Below are 20,086 nucleotides of genomic sequence, written 5' to 3' on the forward strand. Positions count from 1 at the left end.
TGCAGACAAGATTATGAGTGAGGTCAACACTGGTGGTGCCTGTGGGTGGGGCAAAGAGTGGGAATTTCAATCTTCCTCCACAACGATTTATATATTTAATCCATTTTTGTTGGCATTGATCTGACCTGAATGTTTAGAGTTTCATGCTACATAAGTCTTGATACTGATCTTGCTATCGCTGACCCTAAATAATCAGTCCTCAGCAAAGGCCTAGCTTATCACCTTATGCCCTCATCTCTTTGAACTTCAAGCTTGGTTTGACACTCAGCTCTTATTCTTTCACCTGTCTCCATGTCTACGTCTTTAGCCGCAGACTCAACCCCGCCCACTTCCTTCTGCACTCCCCCATCCCATTCCAGTTAGTGAACCCTTATTGTCCAATATTCCTCTCTGTGGCGTCTTACCTTCTCTCGAACCATGAGATTGAACATTTCAATTCCTTTGCTCATCTCACTCATTCCAATCTAACTTACTCTAAACTTGAAGCTTCCCATTCTCTCCAGTCCAATCCTGACATCATGAGCAAACTTACTGACAAATGTACTGCTGTTTTTCCCTGATGTATTGATCTCTAGCTAGCAGAGGCTGGAAACCAACTCTCTGATGTTTCCTCCCATTGCCTCTGGATGTTAACCCGACTAACAAAGATCAAGACATGTTTCCAAGCCTGCCACTCAGCTTATTTTCCCTGTGGAAATTGGCTTCACAGCCCCCAACCTTATAACCTCCTCAATCACACACATCCTGCTTCTAACTCCTTTCTAAAAATCTGGAAACAAGGTCATCCTGGTTGGCTTATTATTTTGGCCTGTTACGGCCCCAGTGAACTCAGTTTTTCCTGTCTGAACTTCTGCTCTTGCCCCATCCATTCCCTCTAGAAATATGATATGGTTTCCATGTCCTCAGCTTTCACCCCACCAGCCTCTGTGTTCACTTAATCATCCTGTACATTTTTCTGCCACGTCCAGCATGACACTATGTAGCAGAAAGCACATCTCCTCCTGCTGTACCTTTTCAGTGTTCCAAAGGGACCATTCCCTCCACAACATGAAAGCAACACACTGTGGATATTGGAGATTTGAAATAAAAACAGACAGTGCTAGAGAAACTCAACAGGTCTGGCAGCATCTGTGGTGAGAAAAACAGAGCTAACATTTCAAATCAGTTTTGAAGAAGTCATACCAGACTCAAAACGTTTACTCTGTTCCTCTCTCCAGAAATGCTGCCAGACCTCCTGAGTTTGTTCCAGCACTCAGATTTTTATTCCTTCCTCAATATCTTGGTCACCTAACCATCCCTCCCTTGCCTACTACCAATATGTGTAAACATAGAGAATGCAACGCTTGTGCTTTTACATCCTCCTTTCTCACCTCCCAAATCCCTGGATGCCCTTCTGAGTAAAAGAGGGATTTACTTGTACTTCTTTCAGTTTAGTATTTTGTATTGACCGCTCTCAGGGTGGTTTCCTCCATCATGGGGAGAACAACATAGACTGTTTTGCAACACACCTCCATTCAGTCTGTGAGCACAACACCAAGTTTTCTGTTGCTAATTATTATAATGATCCACCTTGTTCCCATTCTGACTTTTCTGTCCATGGCCTGCTCCAGTGTCCCAGTGAAATTCAACACAAGAAGCATCACTTCTGGACTCCATATTCAGTTCAAATTTTCAGATCATATTCTCTGTCACCATTACATTTCACTTTATTTGATTAGTTTAACATTTTCTTTCTTTATTGCTTCATTTTGTATTCAGGTGACTGCCATGCACCACCTGGAGACAGACCTTCCCTTTTCTTCATTCCTGTTCTCCATTTCAAAACCTGCCACATTTCTATCATTCTTCCCGTGGATTGAATGATTGTTAAACTGAGATGTTAACTCAGTTTCTTTCCACAGCTGCTGCCTGACCTGCAAAGTGTTTCCAGCATTTTCTGTTTTTATTCTTGGCACACATCTTTTGATGTGAGAAGATTGTACATGAAGAATAGACTTCTCACTGGATTCAGGAATTAAAACAGACATTGTAAGACAGAGAAATTGAAACTGCGTTGGATGTTCACTGTCTACCTCCTTACAGGGCGTCTGACAGCTACAAGGGATCTGGTGTACACTACACCTGCCTGAGTTAGGAAAATTTAAATTTGGGCTGCGTTGGGATATTTAGTTAGTTGGACATAATTCCAAAACAGATTCATGCCATGTATGTCACAGTGTCAGTAAACAAGGTAAAAAAACAACAGTGAAACTACAAGGTGTTGGCAACTGGTATCAGAACTATCACCCTGTGACAAAGTAAGGAAACTGCTGCAGGATCTTTTTGGATTGCTCGCTTTCAATCTTCAGGCTTCCCCCAGCACCAGTAACATTCACTCTGGTCCTAGAGGTTCAGACATAGGTTGCAATCCTCTGTTCGAACTGCGAACACACTACCTGCCATCTCATTACCATCACGACACTCAATACATTCAGGAAGACACCCAATGAGTAACAGTAAATCTCAACTTGGGCTGTGGGTGAAGGCATGATAATGATGGTCTCTAGCCAGTGCTATGCCTGGGAACTGAGCATCTTGCAAATGCTGTGGAAGGGAAAATCACCTCTATTATCTGAATAATTCTTTATTTGTCTCAGAAGTCTTAGCAAGTCTAAAGTTCCTGGATATATTTTATGTTTTTCTTTTTTTAAAAAAATACCCTTCCCAGGATTCTTTATTTCATACAAGCTGTAGATCACAAAATGTGAGTGGGTGGACCATCTCCATGCCCCCAGTGATTCTCTTTGAATCAGTCACAGAGACACCACCCAGGAATTATTCACACTCACATCCTACGGGGAAGCACCTGGTCTTTTTTCAGTAATGTTTCAACTAAGATTAAGATCTTAGATTCATGAGAAACTGTTGGCATAGATCTCATTACTCAGTGGTTTAATACCAGAGATGTAATTTTTGGTTTAAACATGGCAACACTATCATAATGGCTGACCACAAGCCTGCATGCTTCATGGGATTGTTATGTGCTTCAACCAATGTAACTGATTAAAGAGATTAAGTAACTTTAGGCCTGTAATTATTACATACGTTGATGTGGGAGGAGGCAGATGAGGCAGTTGGAGCTGGGAGACCCAGAGTAATGTTGGGTAACGATGGTGATGTGTAGAGATTTAGAGCGTTCACTGATCCATCCCAAGTCAGAATCCTGCGATGTGGCAGCAACTGCTATTGAGAAGAAGAACTGTTAAAATTACTCATCACACACATTGTTCAATGTTTCAATTTGCTTCTGTGTGAGACATTGGTTACAGCATATGATGGTGTTCAAGCAAAATGGGAAGTCCCAGAATTTGGAATCCAGATGCTGTTCATTCTGTTTCTAACACAACTACTCAGAGCTGTGTCATCTCCCAGTAACCACTTAGAGCAGCAGAACAAGATAATACAGTAGTGAGGTTAGAACACAAAATATCTTGTAAACAAAAAAATCCTTATGATTTTATATGCAGATTCTTTGAGGTGGCACTTTGAGTTTATGACACTGTGGCACAGTGGTTAGCACTGCTACCTCACAACCCCCTGTGTCTGCGTGGGTTTCCTCTCACAGTCCAAAAATGTGCAGGTTAGGTGAATTGGCCATGCTAAATTGCTTGTAGCGTTAGGTGTAGGGGAATGGGTCTGGGTGGGTTGTGCTTTGGTGGGTCGGTGTGGATTTGTTGGGCTGAAGGGCCTGTTTCCACATTGTAAGTAATCTAACCTAAAACATTTTCTATTGCTATTTATGATAAAATCCAAGACCATTCTGCCCATTGTATATGTGCTAGCTAACAAAGGGTTACCCAGTTTCCAGCCTTTAGTCAGCAGCTTTTCAGATTACGATATTTCAAGTCTTCTTTTTAAATATAACGAGGGTTTCAGCTTCTGCTCGTCTTTCTGGCAGAATTCCAGATACCACTATCCTCGAGGTGACAAATGTTCTGCTCAATTTCCCTCCAACCTTTCTGCTAATTAATTTATAACTATGCCTTCCGGTGATTGACCTCTGCAAAGGGAATTTAAACCTTCCTGTCCACTCTGTCAAGATCCGTTATAATTTTATACAATTCAATTAAATCATTCCTGTCTCCTTTGTTCCAAAAAAAAATCCTAATTTATCCAAGCTTTTCTCAAAGCTAAATTTCTCAGTTTCTGGCAACATCCTCACAAATCTCAGTACTCCTCTAGTGCGATCACATCGCGTTTGTAATGACCAATCAAAAGGGAAGTCCGATCCCTAGCTGCAGTGTAACAAACTTGTCAGCAAAGTCAAAACTCAGAGTGAAAGAGACAGAGGCAAGATAGCAGTTTTTGGGCTGATCTTCATGCTGACCATCCTTAATTAATCCATGTTTTTTCTTAAAGAATGATTTATACTGTCCCTCATGGTGGGAAAGCACCAAAAGAAAAATCGGAGCTAAGATTTGGACCAACTGCTCAACACTGTTTAGCACCGAGATGCATGTGGCCCCTGTGTAAATTGTTGAGATCGCAAAGCCTCATCATGTAAAATTGTCAGCCATCACTGATCCAGTGAACTTTACGCATTATTAATAACAAAACGTTTCTGGCTTGTAATGATGTTTACAGCTTAATAAAATAGCCAGAGTAAATAAATTCACATTGTTGCATTTCACAGAATATTTATGAAACACAACAAAAATTTAAGTCAAGGTGGCAGATGTAGATCTATGATGACTGGGGTCAGCAGGGGTCAGTATTAGGACCACAACTATACACAATATACATTAACATTGTGGGCCAAGGAACTGATGGCACTGTTGCTAACCTTGCATATGATACAAAGATAGGTAGAGGGACAGGTAGTGTTGAGGAAGCAGGTAGGTGACAAAAGGACTTGGACAGGCTAGGAGAGTGGGCAAAGAAGTGGCAGATGGAATATAATGTGGGAATGTTTGTGGTTATGCACGTTGGTAGAAAGAATAGAGGCGTAGACTATTTTCTAAATGGTGAAAGACTTCACAAATCTGAAGCACCAAGAGACTTAGGAGTCTGAATTCAGGATTCACTCAAGGTTAGCATGCGGGTTCGGTTGGCAGTTAAGAAGGCAAATGTAATGTTCGCATTCATTTCAAGAGGGCTAGTATACAAGAGCAGAGATGCACTGCTTAAGTCTGTATATAGCTCTTGTCAGACCCCTGTTAGAATATTGTGAACTGTTTTGGGCCCTGTATCTAAGGAAGGATGTGCTGTTGCTGGGAGGAGGGTGGGATGCTGAGGTGGTTTATAAGAATGATCCTCGGGAATGAAGGGCTTGTCATGCAGAACAGTTGAGGATTTTGAGTCTGTGCTCCATGGAGTTGAGAAGAATGAGGGGGATCTGATTGAAATTTACAGAATACCAAGAGGATAAAGTGGAGGTGGAGAAGATGTTTCCACTAGTAGGGGAGACTAGGACCAGAGGACACAGCCTCAGACTGAAGGGGCAGCTGTTTAGAACTGAGATGAGCAGGAACTTCTTCAGCCATAGCTGGGAAATCTGTGGAACTCATTGCTGCAAAGGTCTGTGAAGTTCAAGTCATTTAAGACAGAGGTAGATAGATTCTTGGTTAGTAAGGAGCTCAAGGGTTATGAGGAGAAGGCAGGAGAATGAGGCTGAGAAACATCAGCCATGTTCGAATGGCACAGAAGATTGATGGGCTGAATAGGCTCATTCTGCTCCTATGTCTTATGCAAGAAATTTGCACACCGAGTCCAAATTCAAAATAGATAATTGCAGTTATCTCAACAAGATTTTGTTGTGATGTTCAGGTTTGACATAGCAATATCTTACAGCACACTGCAACCATATTCCAGTCAGTATAAATGTTATACAGAGTCTAAGAATAGCTGTATTAATGTTAAGGGTTTGCATGCAAAGGTAGTTAAATGGAAATAGTGAGGATACACTGTGGAATTGGTTTTCTGCTCAATCTATTTGTAAATAAACAATATCTGGGGCTATTCTGGCAGCTAAATCTGAAAAAAAGGAATACGCAAACAAAAGAATAACAGTTAAACCCCAAGATCAGGTACAGCCTTCATCTCCCTCCCTATATGCGATATATCTGTACGTTCAAACATTTTGGTCCAAAGAATGGCATTTGGAAACATGCTTTGATGTTATAGATCGGTGAGTCTAGATTCTCCTTCACATTTCTAAGGATGTTTGTTTCTAATTTTAGCTAAAAATAAACGGGAAAGCTGCAACAGATAACCAGATGCTACTGTAAAGTGAGAACAGGCCAGTTTGTTATTAGTAACATTTGTAATTAATTCATAGGTCTCACAATTCATGAAAGTTTTAAAAATACTCAAAATTAATGTTTGAAATTTAATTTAGCATGGTCAATCCACCAAATCAACACAGCTTTGGACTGTGGGAAGAAACCAGAGCACTTGGAGGAAAACCACGCAGACACGGGGAGAATGTGCAAACTCCACATAGACAGTTGCCCGAGGGTGGAAAGGAACCTGGGTCTCTGGCGCTATGAGGCAGTAGAGTAAATCCAGGCTTACATGTATATTAATTGAAACCAAATTCAGTTCGGATGAAAGATCATCAACCTGAAATCTTGGGCCAGGTTTTACCAGAATTGGTTAAGTCCTTTACTTTCTGGCACTCTTTGTCGAGCCCAGCATCCACACATGTGCATATATCATTTTGAATAGCAACTTTATTTCCCCATCTACTCCCCTCAGAGCCATGGCCCTCCAGCTTAGCCATCATGTTGCACTGTTCCCCTGTCCACTCCAGGGTGATGCGATTGTCAATATCCCTCCTCCTACAATAACCAATGTCCTCTACTGTTGTCCCTCCACCTTATATGACATGAATACTCCCTTCTCAATGATCGTCCCTTCTGCATCCCAGCATACTGCCTGCAATCCCACAAAATTGACTTCCCCAAGTTCCCTACAATAGCTGTGGGCTCTGATAAATCCAGCCCCTTAACTTTCAGTGATTTGACTCCCCCTCCCTCCATCCGCCCAGGATTGACCATGGCTCATGCCCTTGTATGACTTGGACAGATTGCCCTTCCGGATGGGTGACTCGGTATTTGCCTGATCTCTGTACCGTTCCCCAATTACATAACACAGATGGCTGGACTGTCTTCTCTGGACCTGCAGGACTGACTATGACTCATTCATCAAACTGTGGTGATTTGGAAACCCTGATCTTGTACACACCAAAGAGCCAACTGATTGTGTCCAAGCCCTGAACTGATATGGGACATTACCCTTGATTGAATCTACTGGAAATTTCTGACTGATAGCAGTCTACCCTGACTTGCTGAAGGGCTACTTCCCTTAGACTTTGAGACTTGGTAATTTGATTGAAGCACATGCAGTGTGATTGCCAGGCGCTGTGCTGGCATATGGCTTAGGTGTAATACTGACAGAACAAAGTGCATTCGACAACATGTTCACCCCCTTAACTGATCACTGCTGACAACCATGACAAAGGCTTTGCTTTGTATCTGCTCTGAACAGCTAGGCAACACAGAAATACCGTGAACCTCTCATTTCTGAAAGAGACAGAGAAGTCCAAAAGGACAAGCCAAGCTTGAGAGGCTGTCTGCATCCAAGGAGTAAGCATAAGAGAACAAGTAGTGAGTCCCGAGATCCACCAGGTAGAATCAATAAGTTGGATGCAGCATTAGAATGAAAGGCACTGGTGCATTCCACTGTGCAGCCTTGAAATGGAGACTGTATTGTGAGGAGGTCAGAAATGTAAGGTGTTGGTTGGTTCTCTGAGCCTGTTGATTTTTCTGCAAACATTTTGTTCCCCTACTAGGTGACATCTTCAGTGCTGCATAGCCATTGTTGAAGCTCGGGAATCCCTGGAAGTCTGGTATTCATCCACTGGTGCCATAAACAAACATGTTGAAATAGACCGCATCGAAAGACCACTACAGCACAAAACCAGAAATAGAACCACCCCCACAACAGACAGAACCATTTACATTTTGGGCAGATCTCAACAACAATGCTTCATCTGAAGGCTACACAGCACTGAAGATGTCACCCAGTAAGGGGATGAAGCATTTGCAAAAAAAATCAACCGGCCAACAACTCCAAGCATAACCCGAGCTACAGATCTTCATAAAAACCTTAGTGGTCGGAGATGTGCTGTAGAAATATGGAGAAGTTTGGTTTTGTCTGATACTAAGCTTCCTGCAAGATGGCTGTGAACAGTCACTGCCCACACCCTGAGATGTTGAGGAATACTGACAAAGATGGATGCCAGGAGAGCAAGCAGCGAGCTGGAGTCACCAGGTACTTGTTCCGACTTTCATGTCAGAAATTGTCACCATCTCATTTCTAGCTGCCGCTTAGGAGAATAGGGAAATACATTTCAACCAGGCGAGGTTAGGTACTAACGGTATACAAATGCAGGCAAGTTCATGGAAACCAGCCTCTGGCGGCTCATTGGAGAAATTCTCATCTCTTTTTTTTTGTATGACGTCAAGAACTTTAGTTCAGCCAAGCTTACCACCTTTTCCCAACTGAGTCACCATAGTCCACTTTGTTCAGGAGCTGAGAAGATTCCAGCCATTAGCTCGGTTTTTGCTTACTTTTGTTGTGTGATCTTAAATGCATTTTCAGCAATTTTATTTATTACTGAAGAACTTTGCCACTACGCAGATGTTTATACTGAATGTCATAATTAAAACAAAATTATAACTTCTGCGGCATCTCAGCCACTGATGGATATCATGTATAATTGAATGTTTTTGAAAATTATACTGATCCCAGTAGGCTTGCATCTTCTTGTGTTGGATGTAAATACTGTCTTCCAAGCAAACAGCTTGTTTTAGAAGATTATTCAATTCAATATTCAGCATAACGCAAATGTTATGGTTTTACGATTTTACACTTGATTTCTTTCCCTCATGTTCAGTTTCTCAAACTAGTCTGTTGAGTGGTTCCCTCTGAAGTATTATCTCAGTTTATGGAGTGAACAGAAAAACCTTTGTATTTCAGCTTATGTTACATCATGCATCATCATCTGCATAGTTTTGCTAAAATTCCAGAAGCAAAAGAATTAGTGCTGTATAAACCTTGGCCTCAGCAATAAACTCAACCTGGTTTTAAAATTTATATAAAGAAATAAATGATAATATTTCAAACACTGCAGGTAGCAATGACTGCAGCATGACTTGCACAGAATGACCGAATTGAAAAATCAATGTTGAAACCATGGGAATGGCTGTTCTCTACTGACCTTCTACAGAGTCTCTCCAGCCTATCTTGATCTTGTCAATAGATTAAAGATAGATTGGGCAAAAGCAGTTTAAATATGTACCTCAGAAAGCGATGCCAAATCACATACAGTCAAAGAAAACCACTGAATACTTATATCTGAATAGTTTGGCCCAGCCTCAGATACCCATTATAATGTAACATCTGTTCTGGGGATATTGTATATGAAAACAAGGTATGCCACTTTTTTTGTGACTGAATCTAAATTTTAACCCTGTATGGGTTTAAAAAAAGAAAAAAGCCAACAGATGATACATTTTTTGTCATAGTTACATAGAAAGGGACAGGATGTAAAACATTCCAAAGGTGTATTTAAAATGATTGAAATTCTTCTATGATTTGCCTTTTTTTATAAAGACTATAATCTTAGTCTACATTTTGAAATGTTTCTTAAAAGTGCCTCAAATTCTTCAAAGGTATTACATCAATCGCTAGTCTATGTTGCGCTGGCAAACAGAACAATCATTTAGCACACAACAAATAGCAGAAAAAGCATTGAGATGAGTAATTTGTATTCTGTGCCTTTGGTATCAAGAGACCAAGGCATTAGACGACCTCTGTTGTTTCACAAACAGTGTCATGGAATCTTTGATATTTTCTGTAATCTCTAGAACAAACAGAGCACTCCTGTGTTTTCAAGTCTCATCCATAGAATTGTATCTCAAACACATAGCTCTTCCTCAGCTCTGTACCCGATAATAGCATGTCTGTTCCAGCACTCCATTCCAGGGTGACGGCCCAAGCTGAAGGCATAATACTCCATGCTGAAATTGCTGCTGGTTTTGTGCCACATTCTGGATATCATATTGACAATAATACCAGCAATTTGGACATTTATAATTGTCCATACTTCCACAGAGTTCCATCACAATTCACTCAGAGGGAATTAGTGACAACTGTACTTCCTTTCTTAAAGAAATGTAGCTGAAATTCTAGCTGTAAGAAGCAGGATGGTTGATCTGAATTTTTTTCTAATTAGCTCAACTTCTGCCCCACATTTCCCGCTCAGCACTCACACACAAGAGAAGGCTTCACAGTTTCCCGTTTATTTTGTGGCTTCTTGGGGACTCCCAGTTGTAACATGACTCTGACCACAGGGGAGAAACTTGGATGTAAAAGAACACCTAGTGTAGCAGTATAGCAACAATCCTTGCTTACTTCCCAAACAAAAAAGCATCTGTGACTCAAATAAAAGAGCCACCTCCACGAGGGAAACAGCACACAGGTCCTGGCCTGACAGAATTGTAATAATTTGTCACCTCCGCTTTTGAGACCTTTAGGTTCTGAGATATCAATTATCTTGGGCAAAAAAAAGCATAAAAAAGCAACCCATGAATACCACGCTGTTTCTCTCGGAGGCTTTGGCTGATTCCTAACATGAAAAATAACACTGAATGTTTTTGCTCAAAACAGAACCTCCTACTGAGGCTTTATGGGGGCTTTCTGACATGAAACGATAGGTCATGGAGACTACGCCAATAAACAGATCACTGAAAACAAAGGTGTCATAATATTAAATGTCTGCTAAAACAGGGAATGCCAGTTTTATTAAGATCGCAGGATACATTACAGTCTGAAATACTACGGAACCAAATAAGCATTTTATCCATTTTTAAGCTGATGTTTTATTTTCATAATAGCAAGCTAATTAAGTAAATAGTTGTGAGGCTGAATCATAAACAAATGAACCTCTCGAGACCCTGTTTTATGCAGCATGTATGATGAGTTCAATCAATTTATATCACTTCTAAATGATCCAAGAATGCTCTTCTGTCTCAGTTATATGAATCCTTGTGATTTTAAAAATTTGTACCTGTTTTTACCATACATCAGGCAGAAATATTTCTCAGTTTATATAGAAGCACTGATTAATTAATCTAACAACCGAAAACCTCCTAATTCAGAATAATCTGAGTTGCTCTGATCAATTATTCTTGTCATACTTGATGAGGAAACATTGTTGTGGCTCTCAACAAGTTAACACTGATCCATGAATGGTAATTACTGAATTTAATCTCCAATGCTTTAAATACAAACTTTCTGTCATGTAACATCTGGGAAAATAATTTTCCACAAACTTCAGACACCTATTTCAGCTAATAGGTTGCAGGCAATGGGTGAGGCTGTAAGTTAACAAAGGCGTCCTGATAATGTGATAAACCACATTCTAAAGCTCAAGCAAATATTACAGATGCTGGAAATCTGAAATAAAAACAGAACGTGCTGGAGAAACTCATCACTTCCAGCAACATCTATAGAGAGAAACAGCGCATATTTTTCCCACATTTTGCACAAGTATCAATTTAAAGAAATTTACGGAGATTTCCTTTTGTGAGTCTTGGTGACTTTTTACAAACAATTCTCTGTTGCTCACCTCATCAATTATGTATCCTGCCTGCACTGTGCGACCCTTGTACAATCTTGCTCTTGCCAGTGGCAAAAATGCCCACTGGTGCTGGGACTATACAACATTCACACCTTGGAATCATAGTTAAACCCCACTGAACATCATTTCAAATGCTGCAATCCAGGAACTGGCCTGTGTGTGTTACTGTGCAATTCCAAAGGACATGGCTGAGAGATGGAAGTTGACGTCCAACTTTACACAAAAGGAACCCGGAACCCTATATTTAGGGTGGCTGCACATGTAGACGCTTCAAGGTTCAACACATGACATCCATGACATTGACTTCACATTACAGAAGTCACTGCAGTACACAGTCCTCAGAGACACACATAGCCTAAAGAAAATTAGAGGGAACAATGCCTGGTGCTGGACTGAGGTGTCGGAGCAGAGGGGTGCTCTCTTTCCCCAAGAGTGCCAGAAGAAATCAGACACTGTCAGTCTGGTCTGAAGATGCCATTTAGGTCAATACAATATGCCCAGCAGTTAAGGAAGAAGGTTAATGACCTTCTCTTCTCTAGCTGGGGAAGATTCAGAAGGAAATTTACCAGAATATTGCTGGGGATGGAAGGCTTGCATTATAAAAACAGCTGAATAGGCTGGGACTTTTTTCAGTGGAGCGTAGGAGGTTGAGAGGCAACCCGAGAGAGGTTTATAAAGTAATGAGAGGTAGAGATAGAATGAATGGTCGTTTTTTTTTCCCGTAGATGGGGGATTTCAAGACTTGGGGGCACATTTTTAAGGAGTGAGAGAGAGATTTAAAACAGACATGAGGAACAAATGTTTTATAAAAAGGGTAGTTTGCGTGTGGAATGAACTTCCTGAGAAAGTGGTGAATGTGGGTACAACATTTAAAATACATTAAGATGGATACATGAATAGGAGAAGTTTGAAAGGATATGGGCCAGGAGCAGGCAGGTGGGACTTGTTTAGTTTGGAATTATGTTCGGCATGGACTGGTTAGACTGAAGGTTCGGTACCTGTGCTGTGCAAATCTATGCCTCAATAAGTAGACATGAGGAATTGTTTTGCCCAACAGAAGGTCATGAGTCTTTGGAAATCTCTTCCTTAAGAGATGGTGGAAGCAATGTCTTTGAATATGTTTAAGGGTGAAATTAACAGAGTCTTGGTAAGCAAGGAGGTGAAAGGTTATCAGCAGAAATGAAGATTTGAGGTTACAATCAGATCTGCAATCACATTATTAATTGAGTGAACAGGCTAGAGGCATTGATGTCTTACTCTTGCTTCTTGCTTTTGTTTGAATACATAATGTACCATCAGAGTATTTACAGATGAGGTGCTGTTTTTAAGTAATGACCAATATTATAAGTTGCTGTTTTAGTATATAATTATGGGGCTGCATTTGAAATAACAAGCAGAATATACTCTCAGAATCTCACTTATATTCCTTATATCCCCACTATCCTCACACACTTGCCAAAAAAGGTAGACTTTTTCAGCAGTCTGAGAGAGAAAGTCTTTGTCCTTTCAACCTGGATTTGATTCAGACTTGAGTCCCAGAGGACAGTATCTTAATCCACTGCACCTCCCAGCCTCAGAAACCAATAGGCTAATAATATTTTTCTCATGCAAAATATCCCTGACAGGTTAAATATATGGTTTTTCTATTAATACTTGACGAGAAAAAGATGGTGGAATATTATCTGCGCTTCTCAGGGAAAAAATGTCAGCCAGTCCATGCCATCAAAATCCCAGGGGTAGACCTAAGGATAACTAAATGAAACATGCAACTAGAAATGACACAGCAAAGGCTGAGGGGTTTCCAAACATCAAGAGGATGAGTCACTCACAGAACTTTGACAGCACACCTGAAATCCCAGCTGGTTTCTATCAAGCTGCATTTCCAGCTCTTTATTGTGTAAATTATTGCCCAGGAATTTTCTTTTGCTGATCTTGGTGCCAAAAAGAATTTCACAGAAAAGTACAGACACAAAAGTCCGGAGTGGGGGAGACTGAAACGAGAGTATTAGAAGCAGACAGGGGCAAAGATAAGAAAGTACAATGACCCAATGATGTAAAACATTGAAGTCTTACCTCAGTGTGTGAACGTGAGAATCCATTCTCTATTGAACATCCAATGCAGTTATTGTTGGGAGAGCTGGGGCCAGATCCTGGAGCACTGTTACAAACTGAGGAACCTTTAAGAAGAACACAAAAAAAAAATCAGGAGTTACATATATGGGTGAGAATGGGATTAGCAAAGGAGAGATTTTTCCATTTGGTAAAACTGAAGATTATTAGCAATTAGCAATTCAGTGTAGTATTCTGAACTGATGTTGGGCTTATAGACTCTATTTCTCTTAATCAAATGTACCTTTTATACAGTATGAAATCAGCTTAGGATGGACTCTACATAGACTTAGACCTCAGCAATTAAGTTTGTTTTACAATTATCTCTGCTTGAAGTGATTCATGAAGGTATACAGCGATTTATGAAGATGTACTGTTTCACAGGCACTGACATCCTACATGTGTGTGCTTATAGGGAGTGGCCTGTGGTTGGGGCACATTAATATTAAACGACATCATATTTCCACCAGGTATAGGTCATCATATTGATTATGAGCTAATAATTGGCTAATTATTTCTTACCCCTTCTTCCAAGAGTATTGAACTCAGTTGCAGTGTCGCCTTCACCACTGTGGTTAGGACCTGTGAACTTAAAGTCTAAACCTAAAACCTCCAGCACAACAAATTACCAGACATTTACTCACTACACAATAAACTAATTCAATTATTTTAACCTAACTTTCCTTCAGCTATCCCTTATTCAGTGAGAATGATACACGAATATAAGAAATCATAGGAGATGAACGAGTCATTCAACACATTAAGCTCACTCCCTTCTTCAGAGGCCATATAATCAACACTATTCATAGCAATTAACAATTGTTTAGAGTTTTTAATATCAGTGAAAGATCTCAAGCCACTTCACAGTGAGAGTCAGAACGAAACAGAAGAAAACAAGTTGACAAATGTGGCTACGGGAATTAAAATGGAGGTACAGCTGAATTCTGGTATTGAGGATTGGAGAAATATAGCAAGAATTCTCCAAGCTGTTAATTAAATAACAAAGTATCACTTTCAGAAGTCTTGAGTTATTTTATTTCTGCTATTTGTTACTGTATTTTCAACAGATGTGTATTATTCTATTGACTGCCAATAGATGGGGCCTGTGTAACAGAAACATTTAATTTGCTTCATCCAAAACATTTTATACTATATATTGGCTATAATACTACCTGCAACAACTCTAGTTTTTTTTATTATGAAAACAACATTGCAATCTTTAATCTTTTATTGTGATACTGCCACACATAAATGACATACAACACATTGGCCTTCTACATATGCACTGAGAATCGAGAATCACCATCAGGGTGGCATGGTGGCTCAGTGGTAAGCACTGCTGCCTCACAGCTCCAGGGACCCAGGTTCGATCCCTGCCTTGGGTAACTATCTGTGTGGAGTTTGCACATTCTCCCTGTGTCTGCGTGGGTTTCCTCTGGGTGCTCCGGTTTCCTCCCACAACCCAAAGATGTGCAGGTTAGATGAATTGGTCATGCTAAATTGCCCATAGTCAGGGGTGAATATGGGGAATGGGTCTGGCTGGGCTACTCTTCGGAGGGTCAGTATGGACTTGTTGGGCCGAAGAGCCTGTTTCCATACTGTAGGGAATCTAATCTAAAAAAAAAGCCCATCCAAATGTCTTTGAACTGTTGTAATTGTACCACCCTGCATACAGTCTAGTCAGATTCACTTCGTTTAGATTGATAGAGTGGCATTAGAAGCAATCAACCGAGGATTGCCAATGACATACTCTCAACATAAAATGCCCTTTTGTTGATTGTAATTTACAATGATATAACATGATTATTAAAAAAAAACTACCCATAATCTGGAAGAAAACCAATAAAGGATTCAAAGCAACTCTTCATGGCAATTTTTTCAATGCTTGCTCAATCAGTTCAGCTGCAATTTCTACAATATTTATTTGTCCATCTAAAATTTGACCAAGTATGCATCTTTATCCAAGCATTAAATATGCATGAATGTTTAAAATAATATCTATTTATCTAACGTTTGCATGGGTTCAGTTATCAGATAAATAAGTAAACAAAGGTACAAATGACCAAACTTGTAACTAGAATATTCATATACTACGAATTTTCAATCAACTCAAACAAACAATTTGAAATTTCCATGACATTATTTACACTAAATGAAACCAGAATCTGGATTTAATTAGTGCAAGGTTTTACATTTTTTAATATTTGAAAAGTTATGATAAACAACACAAACCTAAGTATTCCCAAGACCCAACTTTGTTTAATCTAAACTTATAGTTTGGAAACATGCCTCACTGATAGTTAAATGAAATGAAGTGTTTAAACTAACATCCCCACTGGTGTGAAGGTCATATTATGTGGAAATCCAGAGAGAAAATGAATGATGTAAGAACCCCTGTGTTCAATCATATTATGACAAGGTGTTTGGACACTCCAGGTGAACAATAGGCTGTGATTTCAGTAGTCCTTTGAAGAGAAAATTGCAGTTCCATGTTTCCTATGAATTTCTTAGTCAGCAAAAGAAGGCATTTCTTTCTGAACATATCGGCCAGTAGTTTTTTTCAATTGCAGGATTTCCCAGGTTGCCGCTGCTGATGGATCCATCTGCTGAACATAGCCTAAGGAGCCCACTTGCATACCCTAATGGGAGAGGGTTCTCAGAGGAAGTCCATTATTTTCTGCCCAAACGGAATCCACTCAATCCACTCTGCCATATAATGAGATCACAGGTGATCCGATAATGCTCAACTCTACTTTCCTGCCTTTTCCCCATATCCCCTTGATTTTCCTTACTGACTGAAAATCTGTCAATCTCATTAATACACTTATTGAGCCAGCCTTAATAGTTTCTGCAGTTAAGAATTCCACAGATGCTCTACCCTTAGAGAAGAAAACACTTCTCTATACTTTAGCTTTAAACAGTGATCTCAATCTGAGATTTTGCTCTCTGGTCCTAGACTCTCAGAACAGAACTCACACCAACAGGGCCTGGAGGTCCACCAGCAAATTTCAATTCTAGAATCCTGGAATAATAAACCTAATAACATGAAATCAAATATCACCATGGCAGTCTCAGAATTTGAATTAAGTTTTTAAAATCTGGAAATGAAAGCGGAGGTCAGCTGCTTGTAAAAAACATCTAACTGGTTGGCCAATGTCTATTAGGGAAGGGAATCTGTTACCCTGACCTGATCTGGCTGATGTGTTAGACACTAACCTCCAACATTACTGCTAGACTATCGAGGTTCACAAGGAAGAGATGTTAGCAATTCTGGAAAGTGTGAAAATCGATAAGTCCCCAGGGCTGGATAGGATTTATCCTAGGATTCACTGGGAACCACAGGGAGGAGATTGCAAAGCTTTTGGCTTTGATCTTTAAATTAATTGTTGTCTACAGGAATAGTGCCAGAAGACTGGAGGATAGCAAATGTTATTCTCTTGTTCAAGAAGTGGAGTAGATACAACCCTGGTAATTATAGATGAGTGAGCCTTACTTCAGTTATGGGTAAAGTGTTGGAAAAAGTTATAAGAGATAGGATTTATAATCATCTGGAAAGGAATAAGTTGATTAGGGATAGTCAGCACAGTGTTGTGAAGGGTAGGTCATGCCTCACAACCCTACTTGAGTTCATTGAGAAGGTGATGAGGGTAAAACAGTTGATGTGGTTTATGTAGTAAACAGTAAGGCATTTTATAAGGTTCCCCACAGTAGGCCATTGCAGAAAATACAGTGGTATGGGATTGAGGGTGATTTAGCAGTTTGGATCAAAAATTGGCTAGCTGAAAGAAGACAGACAGTGGTGGGTGATGGGAAATGTTCATCCTGGAGTTCAGTTACTAATGGTGTACCGCAAGCATCTGTTTTGGATCCACTGTTGTTTGCCATTTTTTTAAATGACCTGGATGAGTGCGTAGAAGCATGGGTTGCTCATTCCTGATGAAGGGCTTTTGCCCAAAACGTCGATTTTCCTGCTCTTCGGATGCTGCCTGACCTGCTGTGTTTTTTCCAGCACCACTTTAATCAAGACTCTAATAAATTTGCAGATGACACTTAGGTCGATGGAGTTATGGATAGTGCTGAAGGGTGTTATAGGTTACAGAGGGAGATAGATAAGCTGCAGACCTAGGCTGAGAGGTGGTAAATGGAGGTTAATGTGGAAAAGTGTGAGGTGATTCACTTTGGTAGGAGCAACAGGAATGCAGAGTACTGGGCTAATGATAAGATTCTTGGCAGTGTATATGAGCAGAGAGATGTGGGTGTCCATGTACATAGATCCCTGAAAGTTGCCACCCAGGTTGATAGGGTTGTTAAGAAGGTTTATGGTCTGTTAGCTTTTATTGGTAGAAGGATTGAATTTCAGAGCCACGAGGTCATGTTGCAACTGTGCAAAACACTGGTGTGGCCGCATTTGGAGTAGTGCGTACAGTTCTGGTCACTGCATTATAGGAAGGATGTGGAAGCTTTGGAAAGGGTTCAGAGGAGATTTCCAGGATGTTGCCTGGAATGGAGGGAAGGTCTTTTGAGGAAAAGCTGAGGCACTTGAGGGTGTTTTCATTAGAGAGAAGAAGGTAGAGAGGTGACTTAATTGAGACATATAAGATAATCAGAAAGTTAGATAGTGTGGACACTGAGAGCCTTTTTCCTTGAATGCTGGTGACTAGCACGAGGGGGACATAGCTTTAAATTGAGGGGTGATAGATATATGTCAGATGTCAGAAGTAGTTTCTTTATTCAAAGAGTAGTAGAGGTGTGGAACGCCCTGCTTGCAATAGTAATAGACTCGTCAACTTTAAGGACATTTAAATGGTCATTGGATAAACATATAGATGGAATAGTGTAAGACAGATGGGCTTCCGATTGGTTCCACAGGTCGGCACAACATCGAGGGCCAAAGGGCCTGTACTGCGCTGTAATGTTCTACGTTTTATTCCTAAGATGTTCTATGGTTTTCTCTGTGATATTTATAGTTAGCAGCTTCCTTGCTCCTTAAACTCCTCACAAGTTATGCATCTCCTTTTCAGTAATAAAAGTAACTAAAATAAAATAATAGTTTGGTAATTTTGCCATTTTTCACATCTTTACTATTATTAGTAAACAGTTTGGAACTTATTTTAGCTTTCTCTTTTTCCTGATAGAGAGAACATTTAGTTCTTGTTGTATCACTTCTCCCACATCAGTTTCTAGATGCTAAATCTTATCATTCTTCCTACCCTGTTCATCACAGAATTTACATTTCTTTCTCTCTTTCTCATGATTGCTTTTTCAACTATTTTCTTACTTTTTTGTTTAGTCAACTGGATTCTGGGATTTTTGCTTCTGAAATGTAAATATTTCCTTAAAGAACATCCATTTCCCACTACTCCCCAACCACACATTCCTTACTTTAAATAGTTCTTTAAAATTTTTTCCCTTACAAGCATTTCATCTCTTCAGAGTCTGTCCAATTTCATATCAGATTTCATTGACTCTTTTATTCCCATTAAAATCTCAAAATTGGGATCCTATTATTACTGGATTCTAAATATCTCCTCACTATAATCTATTTTAGTACTCTTTCCATATTAGTTCAGATCTAATGCTATTTTACCTTTTGCATTGCTGGTCCCCTTAAGTGAAGGCAAAATCTCTGGCAGTGTCACCTGTTTTCACACTGTAACTTCAGTAAAAGAGGCAAACACCCAGGAGATGTAACAGAAACAACTCCAAATATTACAGAAGTTTCATGAAGTCCTTCAAAAGTTAGTTCTCTTAAGGATACCGATTGTTCCTATTCTTGTCAGGAACATCAAGATTCTTACAATATTCTTGTATGTTTTTATTACAATTAGAATCATTATATGCTTTCCAGATTCCTCAAAGGCACAAAATAAAAACGCAAAACACATCAGCCAGCCATGGCCGACAATGGAAGGTAAGAATTGTATAGAATCAAAAGAAAAGCCGATAAAGTTGACAGACTAGCAGTAAATCTGAAGACTGGGAGGATTTTAAAATGCAAAATCAATAAACTGAAAAAGATAGTGTGAATAGAGTATGAAGGTAAACTTGTAAAATAATATAAACATTGAGTGTTAATGCTTCTTGACATATGTAAAGAAAATAGTAGGCTAAGACAAATATTACAAAGTTAAAAAATCACACAATGCCAGGTTATTGTCCACAACCACCTGATGAAGGAGCAGCGCTCCAAAAGCTAATGCTTCCAAATAAATCTGTTGGTCTATAACCTGGTTTTGTGTGATTTTTAACTTTGTCCACTCCAGTCAAACACTGGCTCCTCTACATTACAAA

General features: G+C 39.8%; 1 protein-coding gene across 8 annotated transcripts in view; it reads right to left on the reverse strand.

Moving 5' to 3' along the window:
• LOC122549771 (histone deacetylase 9-like) overlaps positions 1-20,086 on the reverse strand; it is a 796,606-nt gene that overhangs the window by 300,543 nt on the left and 475,977 nt on the right. For all 8 annotated transcript variants that reach the window (XM_087987095.1, XM_087987091.1, XM_043689766.2 and 5 more), the window contains 2 exons: positions 13,760-13,863; positions 3,085-3,222 (listed from right to left, as the gene is read on the reverse strand). In XM_087987095.1, coding sequence (XP_087843221.1) covers positions 3,085-3,222; positions 13,760-13,863 — 242 coding nt within the window. The remainder of the gene's footprint in view (positions 1-3,084; positions 3,223-13,759; positions 13,864-20,086) is intronic.

This window comes from Chiloscyllium plagiosum, unplaced genomic scaffold (genome assembly GCF_037043375.1).
Source record: "Chiloscyllium plagiosum isolate Xiang-an unplaced genomic scaffold, Cpla_swu_hap1 HiC_scaffold_5, whole genome shotgun sequence".
Lineage (NCBI taxonomy): Eukaryota > Metazoa > Chordata > Chondrichthyes > Orectolobiformes > Hemiscylliidae > Chiloscyllium > Chiloscyllium plagiosum.